The 16,688-nt window shown below is 42.4% G+C and overlaps 1 protein-coding gene across 2 annotated transcripts in view; it reads right to left on the bottom strand.

Moving 5' to 3' along the window:
- erbin (erbb2 interacting protein) overlaps window positions 1-16,688 on the bottom strand; it is a 100,769-nt gene that overhangs the window by 44,604 nt on the left and 39,477 nt on the right. For both annotated transcript variants that reach the window (XM_056290532.1, XM_056290531.1), the window contains one exon: window positions 392-586. In XM_056290532.1, coding sequence (XP_056146507.1) covers window positions 392-577 — 186 coding nt within the window. In that variant the 5' untranslated portion in view covers window positions 578-586. The remainder of the gene's footprint in view (window positions 1-391; window positions 587-16,688) is intronic.

Below are 16,688 nucleotides of genomic sequence, written 5' to 3'. Positions count from 1 at the left end.
AAATAATTGGGCTGGCCACGTTGTTAGTAACACAAATTCAGATGACTACAATGGAATTTAGCATGGATTCCCCCGCTGAAGGTCGGACAAAGTTACACTACAGAAGTAAGCAACCAGAGCCTCATTCTCATGGACTCTATCTGATTATGTTCCTTGGAAGTCCTTAGAATTCCTTTAAATGATTCACTTTGTGTATACTCAAGAGTTTAATTAAGCCAATCCCATCTCTCCACAACAGATAAGTAACAAATATACAAGGTGGAAACCAATGACATCAAGTTGTCCTATAAACAATGCCAATCTATGGACAACTGTTTTTTTTTTCTACATATATTCACCAGGGTGCAGGAGAGGCCAGTAGATAATAATTAACGACTTCTTTGTGTCTTACTTTAGGTAATTCCTCAATCTGGTTAGCATCGAGGTAGAGTTCCTGCAGGGTCTTCTCAAAGCTGAAGATCTCTTTAGGAACCGTCTCCAGGCTGCAGTGGGAGTAGTCCAGCGAGGTCACGGTCTCCTCCTCACCCCGCAAGCAGCGGCACGGCACGAGACGAACAAACAAGTTCCGCTTGGACATCCTGAGGCGCTAAAGGAGGGAAAACAGACGAGACAAGGTCGATGAGGAGGGTGGATATGGAACTTTAGGGGTGCATTCAAGAAGCCTCAGCGTTTCTTGTTTTTTTTTTTTAATTCTGATTTTACCATTCAACCAGATGCTTCCATTGTTTTGTTTTGTTATGTTTTTTTGCGCAAAACCTAATTTTAAGTTCCCACTGGAACTGGGGAACACTATGTGGGCCAGCTAAAGACAAAAACCTTAACAGTATGAGGATATCAATGACATTTTTTTCAATGCATTGGCACATTTCTGATTAGATCTGTTTCAAATAGGTATAGCTTACCTCGTGCATTTTACACTCACCCCTATTATTTTGTTTAAAGTACTGCAGTAACAATAAGCCCTAAATACATATTAGTTATTCATTAAAATGTGCTGACGCTGTAGTATTATTCATTAGATGGATGCACCTAACCAAAACAACATTTCATGGAAATAGATAAATACAAATTGGCCCGTGGCAAGATATTACACAATACACTTGCTACAACATGGAAAAGTAAATACTGCGTTTGTAGTAACACATGTCAAGAGAATAACACTTTTCAGAGAAGTCTGATACTAAAATTACATATTCTTCTCATCCTAACCCCTTCTTTTTTAAATTTTGCTAGATTTCTGCTATACTGAGCCTGGGTTATAAAAAGAAAAAAAAGGCACAGATTTAGGTATCCAACTAAAACATTAACTGACATGTCCTTTGTGTCAGAGATGGGCTCAAGTCACACGTGCAAGTCACAAGTAAGTCTCAAGTGTTAACCTTCAAGTCTCAAGCAAGTCCAAAGTCATTTTTTTTCTTGGGTCAAGTCAAGTCACAGGTTATGTCAAGTCAAGTCAAGTCCTGAGTGAAGGCAAGTCAAGTCCCAAGTCATTTTTTCTTGTGTCAAGTCAAGTCAAGTCACAGGTTATATCAAGTCAAGTCCTGAGTTAAGGCAAGCCAAGTCCCAAGTCAACTTTGTGTTAAGGCTGAATGAATAAGCACACTGAAATTGTTTGATTCATCTTAACATGTTGTGCTTGACTGTTACCCTTACTTAACTAACACTAGCCTAAAAAAATTTCATTTTCGGGAATAACAGCACAGAAACCTACTCTACCTCTTTTGTGGCTGTAAGGAGTGGACATAAAACAGTGAGTGGATGGGCAAAGGGTTTGTGAACTGGTTCTGTTTATCTTTCAACATACTTCTGGCTCCTTTTCAAATGGGGCACAGAGACTATGCGGGTGTGCTGGTATGGGTGTGATAGCGCTGAACTTAGACACAGGTCAGCATAGTACAGTGTGCACTATGGAATGTGCTCTGCTCAACAGAGGCTGTGTGCTTTGGAGAACGAAGATAATGTGACTTTTTTACTTTCGTCGTCTTAAGCTGTCGACTGCCACTGCAGAAACTTACAGAATGCTTTCACACTGGGGATCCATGCCCAGATCCGAGTACACTTGACCCTTAAGTACAGTACGTTCCAGTAGTGTGAACACTGCATGCCGTACCCGGCCAGGCAAGGATCAATGAACTGTGCCCATGTCCACTTGAAAAGGCTGTCTCGAGTACAGTTCAAGTGTACTCGGGTACGGTTCGCATCAGGTGTGAAAAACAACTGTACCAAAACACGGAAGTGGACTGCTATGCTACAAAGGCATTTCGCAACGCCGCCTGTCTTTTCTGAAATCTGCATATGCACACAGCAGGCGCCGAGCTCATGTGTGTAGATATGCAAGTTTACTAGGGTATGGAACAACATTACTTATGTGAAAGCTGACCGGTGGGATGGGAGCAATCGTACTCACCCATGGTACGAAGCAATCGTACCTAATGTGAAAATGTCCTAAGTCCTGTACTCTTTCTGTCTGTCCCGACTTTATGACTGAGGGTAAAGTTGTGGTAGCCCTGACCTACTGTGTAAGTGCAGATTTCTGCCTGCATGAGTAATACGAAGGTCAGAAGTGTTACCTATTCTGCACTCATTTCAAATGATTACAATTAACATATCTGTTATGCTTATGTTTAGCCACAATAATCAACACCTCAGAGAGCATTACAAGACAAATCAAATAGTTCTCATTAACAGCAAGGAAAAACTATTTAACTTGAGTATATCAAACATAAAACATAAAGAATACATTCACATACCACATGGGCAAAACTGTGCAAGTATTGAGAGACAGAGAGACAGAGATCACATCTTAACACTCATCAACCATGAAGTCTTGCTTGATTGCCAAATATAATGATTTCTTTTAAGAATTCAACAAGCTAATTATAAATAGATATAAACAATAGATAAATAAATAAAAAGCAATAAATATATAATATATAAATAAATACATATATAATTATAAATATAAATACATATATAAAGCTAACATAAAAACAATGCTTGTATTTATATTAACAATATAACAGCAAAGAAAATAGAAAAAAAACATTTGCCAATATTACATTAGAAAAGAAATTGATACGGTTTAACCTATAGTTTGAGAAAGATACACAGTATATTTGGTCAGAGTATATTAAAGAGCAGCCAAGGAAAAGTCCTGAATATTTCCTTGCACTGGCTAACTTGTACAAAGTGGCAGCATCCATGTGACGGTGTTACTCTACATTGTTTGCTGAGTGACTTAAATGTGCTGATAATTACTTAGTTCCTGCTTACATCATTCAGCAATGGAAACGACATCAAATCAAAGCGGGCAACACACCCCAAAAAAAAAAAAGGAGTGGTGGATACACTGCAGGTTTGCACATATCTGTCATTTTTAAAAGCAAGTCCAAGTTCCAAGTAATTTCAGGGGCAGAGCGTAACACAACAACAAAAACAATACATCAACTAATGTCAGAAATGTGAGGAGTGTGTGGGCTTAAAGGCTGATCAGCCTAACACAACCTTTAGTGTCAAAGCAGCAGGAAGCGCAGGTATCAGTACTGTGTGTGACCAGTTTCACAAGCAGAGGGGATGACTGTCAGGCTTAGCAATTTAGAGGGCGTCCGGGTAGCGTGGCGGTCTATTCCGTTGCCTACCAACACGGGGATCACCGGTTCGAATCCCTGTATTATCTCCGGCTTGGTCGGGCGTCCCTACAGACACAATTGGCCGTGTCTGCTGGCGGGAAGCAGGATGTGGGTATGTGTCCTGGTCGCTGCACCAGCGCCTCCTCTGGTCGGTCGGGGCGCCTGTTCAGGGGGGAGGGGGAACCGGGGGGAATAGCGTGATCCTCCCACGTGCTACGTACCCCTGGCGAAACTCCTCGCTGTCAGGTGAAAAGAAGCAGCTGGCGACTCCACATGTATCGGAGGAGGCATGTGGTAGTCCGCAGCCCTCCCTGGGTCGGCAGAGGGGGTGGAGCATCGACCGGGACGGCTCGGAAGAGTACGGTAATTGGCCGGGTACGATTGGGGAGAAAAAAAAAAGGGGGGGGGGGCTAAGACATAATATGGATGATGCACACTGCACAGTGAGAAGATGCCAGAAGGTGCTGGGGACTATGTGATGAGAATGAATAGTTATTGTTCTTCAACATCCCCTAGAGTCCGACGTGAAGTATGCAGGCAAGAGGAGACAAGCCCCGAGGAAAGAAGATAAGTAGATGTCAAATCAAAAGTTAGGGAGAGCAGAGAGTTTTGTACAGATTGAAATAATGATGGGAAGTTCAAAAACACTACAGAATAAAAACGAGAAAGGACATGATTATATTTAAGATGGGCTGGAAAACCTTAATGGTAAGTTTTCAACTGGCTGGAGCAGAACGATGTAGCCATCAGGTGTGCGTCACACTACTGAAGTTTGTGCAGCCCGTGGCCTGTGGTGTAGTACATATGCTTACCCAGTGGCCTACGTGTTATCTGTACGATGACTACACTTACTAAGCTGCAGTCATCAGGAGCTTTTGCCTTTTAAGCTGAGAGACACATGGGTGCAAGACATGCAAGAAGTGATTTCCAGACATGTTAAGCTCTGGGCAAATATTTCCTTTTTTGGCCTACTTATGTAGGCCAAGCGTTTGCAGGAATCATGTGCTAGTAAGCCCCGGGTTTGACAACAGTGAACTAGCTAAGGGTAATGGTACTCGTGGATTATGACTGGTTTGTGTTAGCACAAAATATCCCAAATGTGTGCATGTTTGCCACGGATTCAATCTTGGCCGGGAACTGCTGTTAGCCGCTCCCTCTGTGATGAAGTGAATGCAATGGCCTAGTTGGCGAGTCAGTCAGAATCACCCTCCTCCACCACCACCCACCTATTCTCCTTCCAAGTCAGAGCGAGGAAACAACTTCCCTCTATCAATCCCCTCTCTGTAGCTTGAGTGCTTCCTGGGTCAGTGGTGTTGCTATAGAGACTATGTTTTGTTTTTTTAGAGACTATGGTAAGGGGTTACCGTCCCCTTTGCAACCCCTAGTCTGACACAAAATACAAAGTTCTGCTCCTCAAGTTCACAGCCCCAAAAGCTAATTTTGCAATCTTATGTTGAGAAATCTTTTGCAGATATGCAGTTATTGAAACAAACTCAAAACTAAGCCAGGCTGGTTCAGCATATGAGCAGTCACACTGCATGGTGGGAAATTGCTCTTGTGGCATTCCAGCTACACAGAAATGTGGTCACGAGTGACTTTATCATATACATATATATATCCCCTTTATTGTAGCCACATAGAAAATGGTGGAAAGCTGTTTTTCTTTGCTATTCTGAACCCCTGGTATGCATTGTGGGTCAGGCGCTGCAGTGGAAGTGTTATCTCTGAGCTGTGCAGAACAACAAGAGGAGGGGGAGCAGCCACCTTGAAAAGCACATATCTATTTCCAAGAGTTAAAGGATAAGTTCACTTTTTTTGAACCCAGAACTCATCAAAACATTATTGGGCATAATTCAGATTTGTATAGAAAAACTTCATTAATCTCTTCAGTGTTGAACAAGACAAGGTCGAAACCTGGTTTAGGGCTGGCTCATGTTTGCTCGGTGGTTGAAATTGTGGCCAACTGGTTCCAGGAACAGTCGTTGGTAGCTGCAATTTTCTGTAGTAGTCCCAGTACTATTTGTTGTTAAAGTGTACTGAAGTAGCACATCACATGACATGGTTAAACTACGTTCGAGTAAAGAAAAAAAAAAAAAAAAAAAAAAAAACAGGTTATAAATGCAGTTTGCAAGAACAATACTTTCCTCTCATAGCTTGGTATGTTTGATTTGAAAGAGAACTTAATTTAATTGTAAGTATACTTATTCTAATTATGTTAACTCCATCTTCTCTTTCACCTGTTTTTATCTTTCTACCCCCCCCCCTTTTTCTCCCCAATTGTATCCAGCCAATTACCCCACTCTTCCGAGCCGTCCCGGTCGCTGCTCCACCCTCTCTGCCAATCCGGGGAGGGCTGCAGACTACCACATGCCTCCTCCGACACATGTGGAGCCGCCAGCTGCTTCTTTTCACCTGACAGTGAGGAGCTTACTGGGGGGGGGGGGGACGTAGCGCGTGGGAGGATCAAGCTATTCCCGCCAGTTCCCCCTCCCTCCTGAACGGGTGCCACGACTGACCAAAGGAGGCGCTAGTGCAGCGACCAGGATACATACCCGCATCCGGCTTCCCACCCACAGACACGGCCAATTGTGTCTGTAGGGATGCCCGACAAAGCCGGAGGTAACATGGGGATTCAAACCGGCGATCCCCCTGTTGGTAGGCAACAAAATAGACTGCTATGCTACCCGGACGCCCACCCATCTTTCTATTTTCTATCTCTAATTTAAGACTCTGTATGAGTGATTGTTATTTGGGATGCTTTAACTGTGTGCTTTCCCTCATGCCTCTTGGTGCATGGACAGATGTTTTTTTGCCTGTTCAACTCCATGCTGAACTATTACAGTACATAACCATATGTGGAGCAATATATTCAGTTCGTTAGCGTGTGATATCCATCTGCCGAGCAATCGTGTCACTTCAGTGATGTCACCGGTCACCTGATTCAGCGGCCCAATCGTGTCAAACACGATCACTCAGTCAGCCGCCCAGTCAGTTTAAACACAACCACTCAGCGACTATCGCAGGTGTCGAGCTCGCCCACCGGCCGGTCCAACCAAAGACCTGCCGCTTTTCTGTATCCTCTCACTTGGGTTCAACTCAGCCCATTCTTTTAACACTAGAACGACCGGGATTTCACTCCTACCTAAAACGACCATGTGCGGTCACATTCCATCCATCCACTGTCTCAACCGCTTATCTTGCTCTCGGGGTCGCGGGGATGCTGGAGCCTATTCCAGCAGTCCGGTTTTTAAACTCTATATTCTGCCAAGATAAATACCCAAATGAGATATTAACGCATAACATTTTAACAACTATGATACTATTTTCAAATAATTTAAACTGCAGAGAGACATGGTCGAACTTGAATAGCAAAATTGAAAAAGTGAAAATATTAACTGAAAAACATATTGCTAATCTAACAAACGTAACAAGGCTTATAAAACATGAAATGTAAAAAAAGAACTGAAAATACACATTTACCATACAAAATATGTAGCATTCATATTTTTGAAATATGAATGCTACATATTTTTGCAGGGACTATAGTCAAGTTTTAAGTACATATCACATGTCTAGGTGAAAAGCTGAGGGCATCTCTGCTCAGGGGTGCACTGAAGAAGAAAAAAAGTGTCCCTGGTGGTTTGTATTTCAACTGCACTACTCACTGACATCAAATTCAACAGCATTAGCAGAACAGGAGACCTGCTGCTCCTCCATAATGCAGGAAGGATACTGGGTTAGAGAGACAACTCATGTACTGACCAAGGCCTCAGTTGCACTTGTAATTTCAATGAGACTTTGGACAGCCCATCACGCCAGACAGCATTAGCTGATAAGTCGGGATGCTCAAAAGTGGCATTGAGCGAGCATCCCGATCCAATCAACGAGGCCACTCACGAGGTAGACAAGCTCGCATTGTGTTTGGGACTCTAAGTAGTCGAGATGCAATCAGGCCCCTGAAAATGCACACAGCTGAAACACATCATTAAACCACCCTTTTTTTTGTTTTTTGCCCCTAGCCCAGCCAAAATTGGCATTTCCCTCTGGAGGAAGGAGTGCAGGGCAGTCGACACATTGCGGACAATGATCCCAACTGATGCCTTGCTCAAGCCAAACAAATGGGCAATAACAGGGTCTTATTACAAACTACCACAGTGTGACAGGACATCCATAGTCGGGCACAGGCACGAGGGTGGGGAGACTAGTGAAAGGGGTGAGGCTGCTCTCAAATGCAATCACAGGTCTGCCTTTGGAAGACAAATGACACGCACCAAGTCTGTATAAGGACTTCACAATTCTGGATTAAATGGAAATCAGGATTCTTTTGTCTGAGAATGGAGAGCTCAATTCTTATTTATGATTCTTAGGCTGATTTTGCAAAAAAAAAAAAACCCAATATAGAACAATAGATCTATTGCACTTTTTGCATAACAATAAAAGCAATTCAGATATAAAATATGAAAAAAAATGGTTACACACGTCTCGGGACATTACTGCCAACACAGCGTTTTGATTAGGGAGAGGTTTCATAGACATTCTCTTTGAAACCACGTGGTCAGACAAAGATGGGTGAACCCTTGCATGGCAACCTCACTAACCACTACTCAACTTTAACCCTAAACCACTGTAGCCGTAGTTGCCTGCGGAGTGTGGCTGGCAATGAATAAGTTAGGGAATCAAACCGATGTCCATGAAATGCACGCAACAACGCGTATTAATTGCATGTGAAAATTGACTTTCTTTCTGCAAGGCCCATTTACGAGGTGTGTTATTTATACATCTAGCTACCATTACCTTTTTTCTGGATTTTCACCCCTTTTTCTACTTGGCCAACTACCCCACTCCTCCGAGCCGTCGCGGTCACTGCTCCACCCCCTCTGCCGATCCGGGGAGGGCTACAGACTACTATGTGCCTCCTCCCATACATGTGGAGTCACCAGCCGCTTCTTTTCACCTGACAGTGAGGAGTTTCGCCAGGGGGACGGAGCGCGTGGGAGGATCACGCTATTCCCCCCACTGAACAGGTGCCCCGACCGACCAGAGGCAGCGCTAGTGCAGTGACAAGGACAAATACCCACATCCGGCTTCCCACCTGTAGACGGCCAATTGTGTCTGTAGGGAAACCTGACCTAGCTGGAGGTAACACGGGGATTCGAACCGGCAATCCCCGTGTTGGTAGGCAACGGAATAGACCGTCTAGCCACCCGGATGCCCCTTCCATTACCTTTTTTCATGCTTGCACTTTTCTACAGTGGGGACTTGATGACCACATGAGAAAATGGTCTATGGTGAAAAAGACTATATAACAGGAAGAATGTTGTAAGTGAATTACAGCTAAGATGGGTAGAAAGAACCCTTTTGTCAGAATCAATGGCAGAGGCATTAGGCTGAGAGGAACCTGCTGTTCCAGTTTCTCTCCCCTACAGGTTTTGGCTCTCAGCAGTACTGTTGACTCTCAGTCCTCTTATGTGACTATAGAAAACAAAACAATGCTTTTCCTTTCTTTTCTTCAGAAATGAGGGTTAGTAATCCGATCTGGTCGACAGGTACAATGTTCCTTTTACAGCGTATTCTCAATGCTTTTCCCTGAGCAGACTGGAAAACCCACAATGAGAATTTCGACACTTCCATGCAAAGAACAGATTACATAATGTCTCTTTAAATTTACAGTGGATGTGTTTCTGTAAGACGTTGAAGTTTACCCGTTAGAAAATGTCTTACCCACAACATCCCCTTACACTGCAGTAAAGTGACCTTAAACTGCAGTACAGTGGCCTTATACTGCAGTAGAGTGACAGCCTCAAACATACGTCTACATATGAGAAAATACTGAATGTTTCATTTTACTGATTGACAATTAATTTTTCTGAATTACAAAGGGAACATTAATTTATATTTTATTTATATTTAATTATTATATTTTAAAAATAGTTTAAAAATATTTACTGTATATTTTTATATTTAGTTATAATTTATATTATTATTCATATATTTTTTAAAAGCAGCTTTAGGTGTAACTTTAAAACGTGAACCACACAGTATTTGACACCCTGACCCAAAAATAATAAATCACTGACACTGTAGGTAGGAGGCACAACGATACAATGTCCAAAAAATATGCTTTCGAGAGTTCAACCTCTTAAAACAAATGTCACTAAGTATGGGCTAACATGTACCACAATTTGCTTTGCAGATATTTTATGTTGTATTTCACTGAGTGCAAAGGTAACAGGATGACAACAGCACAAATGGATCTGATGGATTGTCGGATCGCCATTATATTTTGTTTAATTCTTTATTTAAAAAAAAACTATCTTACTAGGTCAGAAGAAACATTTTGGATTAAAATAGATTTATTGTCTCAATCACTTTCTGAATACATACAAACGCACCCACGCACAGCACAGTACAGTACAGTACAGAGAATTTCAACTATTCTGTAATAAGACTGAACCCAGTGTGTCTTCACTTCAATTCCCTTTGAGATGACTGAGCATAATTACCCTAATGAATAATTCCCATGTTACTTCTTAAGACATGCATGCCTCTCACACAGCTTAATGTGAGTCTTATTTTCACTTCATTCAGTCTCGCCCTCGAAGCTCTGTTTCCATTAAGATGTAATGGAGCCCCCTGAGAATGACACTGAAATGAGATAAGACAATCACCCTGAGACCCAGAATGCAGCAACCTCTGCAATATACGTCAAGGTCGTTATCGCATGGCCGTATATTGACCTCAAGCAAGAGGCAGTGTTCCACCTGAAATTCCTTCTTAATTTTGTGAGGTACATAAAGTTGAAAGAAAAGAGACTTTTAGTAAAGTGGTTTCTATGATAATGATGTTGCTAACAAAATAAAATTATACAGCCTATTGTGATGTTTTCCGCCCCACTGTCAAAAGCCGAAGTAGCTAACTGCTTCTTCACCTACAGTCATTAAAATTTTCAAAATCCTATCTGGTGGCTTGCTCAGTTAATTTCAATATAAAGACAAAAGTAGCAAGAATGAAAGCAGTCAGACGTGGGCCGTGCAAGGACTAGTCAGTTGTGGATTAATGAATAAGATTAACGTTGCTTAAGACAATAACAAGACTCACTGCTCACTAGGTGGAATGCCTGGAATGTGTTTTTATGCATGAGCTCATTATCTCCTCAGTTCTGTTCCTCCAGCCCACACAGTTCATATGGGCAGATTCCACACACAAATCAGTTGTTGGACTTTAAGCAGTTGTGTTAGACACTAAGCAAAGGTAGCAATAAAAATCAGTAAGCTACAAGCGGTACCGCAGAGTGTTAGAATAGTAAGGTCAGCTGATCTGGATGAAACGTTTAAGAAACTTTATCTTTAAGACATCAACACAGCTGATTTGAAGAGCCACTGCACAGGCAAACTTTTGACTTCATGTGCTCCAGAAAAGTCAAACAAAAGCTAACGGAACAGACACTAAGTTTATTTTTGTGTTTCGCCCAATCAAGAGATTGGTTTGAAAAACTTGAACTAGACCCATGTTATTAGTGATATTAAATTTATGGAGTTTATATAACGAATAAAACATTTAAGAAAGTTAGACATATTTTGTGCGTCAATGCAAACTACATTATAGAATCTTGATGCATGAAAGATTGATTTTGAATTGGATTTTGTCCACCAACCCTTCTTCTTCTCTCAGCTTGATACCCCATTTCTCAAAGGTCACTACAATAGATTTTTGCCCTCCATAGCTTTCTGTCTGAAGCATCCCTCTCCTGCAGTCCAACCCTCCTCACGTCCTTCTCTATCTGGTCTCTCCATCTTTTTCTTGGTCTTCCTCTTTTTCTTTTGCCAGGTATTTCCATGTGCAATACCTTCTTTCCCATAGAATCTATGCCTCCTCTCTGTACATGTCCAAACCATCTCAATCTTGTCTCTCTCAATTTCTCATCCGTTCCTCTGATCTTGAACACAGCTCTCACTTCTTCGTTTCTCTTCTGATCTTTTCTAGTCACTCCCAAGGACCAACGCAGCATGTTCATCTCTGCTACCTGTAATGTAGATTCTAGCCTCTCTGTTGTTGTCACTGCTTCACATGCACAGAGCATGGCAGGCCTGACCATTGATTTGTATACCTTGCCCTTGACCCTCAAGGGCCTACTTTTGTCACGAAGTACTTCAGATACCTTTCTCCATGGATTTCGCCCAGATTGTGTCCTTTTCTTGACTTCCTTCTCACCACCACCTTCTGTCTGTATTGTCGATCCCAGGTACATGAATTCATTAACTTCTGGGACAATCCTCTCCTCCTAAAGTCAACCCTGAACTTTCTACTTGCTTATCTATACACACGTACTCAGTCTTTGCTCTGCTGATCTTTAGTCCTCTGATCTCTAGTGCTTCTCTCCAATCTTCCAATATCTCTCTCCAACCTTCCCTTGTCCTTATTTGCTAGCATGACGTTATCAGCAAACATGCTCCATGGTGGCTCTTTTTTAAGATGTTCTGTGAGGCTGTTCATCAATACCACAAACAGGATATGGCTCAACGCCGACCGATCCTTGATGCAGTCCTACCTTTACCTCAAACTCACTTGTTGTTCCCACTGCACATCGAACTATAGTCTTACAGTCCCTGTACATGTATGTAATTTTCTGCCACTCCCTTCGCTCCCAGTCAATACCACAACTCCTCTCTCAGTACTCTGTCATATGCCTTCTCCAAATCGATAAATATGCAGCGCAATTATTTTTCGTCCTTCAAAGTATTTTTCAGCTAAGGTCCTGAATACAAATATCACATCTGTGGTACTTCTTCCAGGCACGAATCCAAATTGTTCCTTCTTTATAGTCACTTCCTCCCTAAGTCTCACTTCAATCACTCTCTCCCATAATTTAATTTTATGTCCTATCAATTTTATCCCTCTGTAGTTGTTGCAACTTTGAGCATCACCTTTATTCTTATAAATTGGTATCAATAAGCTCTTTCTCCATTCATCTGGCATTTTCCCAGTCTGTATTATGTTGTTGAAGAGTCTAGTCAGGAACTCTATGCCAGTATTACTTAAATATTTCCAGACTTCTGCTAGTATATCGTCCGGTCTCACGGCTTTTCCATTTTTCATGCGTTGCAACGCTTTCATCACCTCATCCCTTGTAATCTCTCCCACGTCCTTTGTTCCTTGGTGGTTCATCTGTCCTTCTTTCTGTTATTCTCTTCATTGATCTGGTGCCTGAAATAATCCATCCATCTCTGTAAAATAGCCCCATCTTTTAATAATACTCTTCCATCAGCGTCCTTGATCGGTTTGATCAGTTTTAGTTTTTCAACATTTTCAACATGCTTAGTCCATCTCTCTGTTTGGCTATAATATCCATCCATCCATTAGCCAAGCTACTTATCCCAATTGGGGTCGCAGGAAGCTGGAGCCTATCCCAGCATTCACTGGGCGGCAGGCGGGGAGACACCCTGGACAGGCCGCCAGTCAATCACAGGGCCAACACATCCACACCTAGGGACAATTTTAGTGTGGCCGATTCACCTGACCTACATGTCTTTGGACGGTGGGGGGAAACCGGAGCACCCAGAGGAAAACCATGCAAACATAGGGAGAACATGCTCTAATCTTTCATAAAAGTCCTCGTATGCTCTTGCCCTTGCTATCGCTACTGCTCCCTTACGTTTCTCTCTTAGCTTTCTTGTATTTATTCTTGTTTTGCTCATTTTCATTTTTTCCAGGTTCATTTTGGCCAGCTTCATCTTCTTTATACAGTGATGCACTTCTTCCTTCCACCAACAACTTCCGTGTCCCTTCTTTTTACCCCCTTGAGATTCTCCTAGCACTTGCCTGCCTGCTTCATGTAGTCCTTCTGCTGTTCTATCTCAATCTTGTGGCAATCTACAACAACAGCTCTCTTACCTTCATCCTCAAGCTTTCTCTACAAGGTTTCTCTTTCAGCTTCCGCCATTGAATCTTCCGTGCTGCTGGTCTTTGTACTGAGTTTGTTAATTGTCTTTATTTGGCAGCTCAGTGGTCTATGTTGTTTTTTTACACACTCGCTTGGTATTACTTTGTAATTCACAACTTCCCTCAAGTGGCATTTTCTGCCTAAAATATAGTCTATCTGTTTAGTTCTGCCTCCACTCATGTATGCTGCGGTCTGAACTTCCCTCTTTTTGAAGTATGTATTAACAATAGCCATATTCATAGCCGCGTCCCTCTTTACTTCTATGACTTTCTGTTGTAGCTCTCTGTCTAGGATTATTCCCACACCATTCCTTTTACCGTCTTTCCCATGGTAGTATATCTTATAATCTCCTATAATCCCTCTTGCCTTGCCTCCTTTCCACTTTGTCTCCTGAACACATATTGATTATTCTGTTCATCGTGTCTGCTATTTCTCTCCCTCTGCTTGTCATTGTCCAACATTAAGTGCAGCCATTCCAAAGTCTTTCCCCTTCAGTTGTCTCTTCTCTCTCTTCCCCCAACCCATGATCTCTGCTAATTCATTGGCAGATTTCTATGACAGATGGATGCTGAATAAGGCAACGTTTAGCATGATGCACTGGAAAACATATTGCTGACGAAAAATAATTGTTTCACAGATAAACGAGAAAACAAAAATGAAAATTTGCCACAGGGCTACGCTATTCTGACAGTGCCCAGTCAGAATGCCTTTGCTTGTGGGGCAATGACAGAAATACTGACCCAAAAATATTTTGATATAGGCCATACTATATTTATTTCTATCCCATATATTTTCTAAATTTCCCTGTCACTGCAGCACCTTGATGCTAAAAGTCAGCTGCCAGTTCCACTTTTCTTTTTCTTTTAAATGATAAGTTATTTAATGCAGGGTACACACGACAATTTCAGCCTCAATCTATGTGTCCCAGATGAATTTTTGAGATCTGCAACAAAAACCCCAGATCGGAGTCAAATGAACCCTCAAGCCCATCACCAAAGCTGTTATAGTATGAGTGAGATGCATCCTGATCCAGTCTGTGACTCGTCTCAGGCGCCCCAACATGTTAAAAAAAAAAAACAGCAGAAAGTCTTGTTGGTGTGAGCGTATCTGGGAATGGCAATGGGCACTAGTCAAGCCAAGTCAATTTTATTTGTATAGCCTAATATCGCAAATAACAAATTTGCCTCAGGGGGCTTTACAGCAACACAACATCTTGTGTCAAGTGCCAGGAGGATTGCCGTCACTTGTACATTGGGGAAACTAAACAGATGCTGGCCAAGACAATGGCACAACACAGGGGAGCTAACACGTCAGTCTAGAACTCCACAGTCATCTACAGGCCACTGGCCACTCTTTCAAGGATGAGAGTGTGCACGTCCTTGATAGGGAGGAACGCCGGTTTGAACGGGAATTCAAAGAGGCTGTCAATGTGAACAAGAACACTACAGAACAAGGAAACCATGGCACAAGGTGAGAACTTCAAAACGCAGACACTCCTAGTTGTTTGTGTCTCCTCGACCACTCGCTCTGCCAAATCTGTAGTTGTTTCCTCTTTGCCCGTTTATCGGCACAAATGAGTGCAAAAACAACTTGAATAGCAAGCTGCTCTTCAGTATCAGGCTCCATCTAGGCAAAGTAATTCCTAAAATATAAATACATAAATAAATAAAAAGGCCCAAAAAAAACATAATCACCCTTGTGTGTTTTAGTAAGACGTTGGCGTTACAGAAGCAGATCGTTCACCTCCAAGTGCAAGATATTTTAATTTGTGACTCTCACCTACAACTGACTGTGTAATGTAAATATGATTCAAGGTTCAATAATTGCCATATCAACTTTACAGCTGATTTGGAATTTTTTTCCTGTGTGCTCAAAGATAACAACAGTAACCCCACAATACAGGCAAGGAGTGTCCACAAAAATATACTGCTACGTTTATAATTCAGTTGATGGAACCATAGGTCCCATGTCCTTAAAGTGACGAATAAAAGTGCTTAAGGAGACTATACTTGCACAACCAGGGACGCATTTAGGATGTGACTGCTGCAGGGTAAGAACTATTCCGGAAGCGAGATGTTCTGATCTTGATAATGCGGAGTCTTTTACCCGAAGGGAAATGACTGAATAGGGGGTTGACCAATTGTAAGGGGTCCTTTAAAACTCTTAAAACCTTTCGAATGTCATATAACTCAGAGATGGTCGGGAGTTCATGGCCAATTATTCTTGAAGCCATGCGCACACTCTGTCCAACATTTTTTTTCCCCTCGTGAGCTATAAAATTGTCATACCATACAGTTATTGAGAAACTGAGCAGACATTCTACTACAGCTCTGTAGCACTGTAACAGTGCAACCCTTGACACTCCACGTTTCCTAAGCTGCCTTACAAAGAATTGTCTTTGGTGAGCTTCCTTCTGGATGGTGGTGAAGTTGTCTTACAATTTCAGGGAGGAGATGGTAGTCCCAAGGGAGCCGAAATGGTTGTTAATGGCCAGCGGTAGTGCCTCTCCCTTGAATTATTGATTATTATTGAATTCAATCTTGTTTTATGACAGAATGGCGTGAAGGGTGTGCAGTACAGCAATTCTGGAATTTTCAAAGTTGTGTAGTGTGCATGTGGCATAACTTGCCAAAGTGGCTGGTAGACTGGTGAATTTAACAGCCACAAACAATATTAACGGTGGCTGGTTTTAATTTCTAAACCCAATGACCTCTCCACCTGCATTCATTTTAATGTGGGCCAAAATAAACTGCTTTAGAAATAATGACAAACCCCCCCCCCTTTTTCTCCCAAATTGTACACGTCAAATTACCCGACTTCCGAGCTGTCCCGGTCGCACATGCCTCCTCTGATACATGTGGAGTCGCCAGCCGCTTTTCGCCTGACAGTGAGGAGTTTCGCCAGGGGGACGTAGCGCGTGGGAGGATCACGCTACCCCCCCCCCTCCCCCGAACAGGCGCTCCAACTGACCAGAGGAGGCACTAGAAGAGTGACCAGAACACACCAACATCCAGCTTCCCACCCTCAGACACGGCCAATTGTGTCTGTAGGGACGCCCGACCAAGCCGGATTTGAACTGGCGATCCGTGTTGGTAGGCAATGACAAACCACTGCCACAC

Source organism: Lampris incognitus, chromosome 12, assembly GCF_029633865.1.
Source record: "Lampris incognitus isolate fLamInc1 chromosome 12, fLamInc1.hap2, whole genome shotgun sequence".
In the NCBI taxonomy this organism is placed as follows: Eukaryota; Metazoa; Chordata; class Actinopteri; order Lampriformes; family Lampridae; genus Lampris; species Lampris incognitus.
Note: the sequence above shows the minus strand (reverse complement) of the source record. Positions and strands in the feature narration are given on the sequence as shown.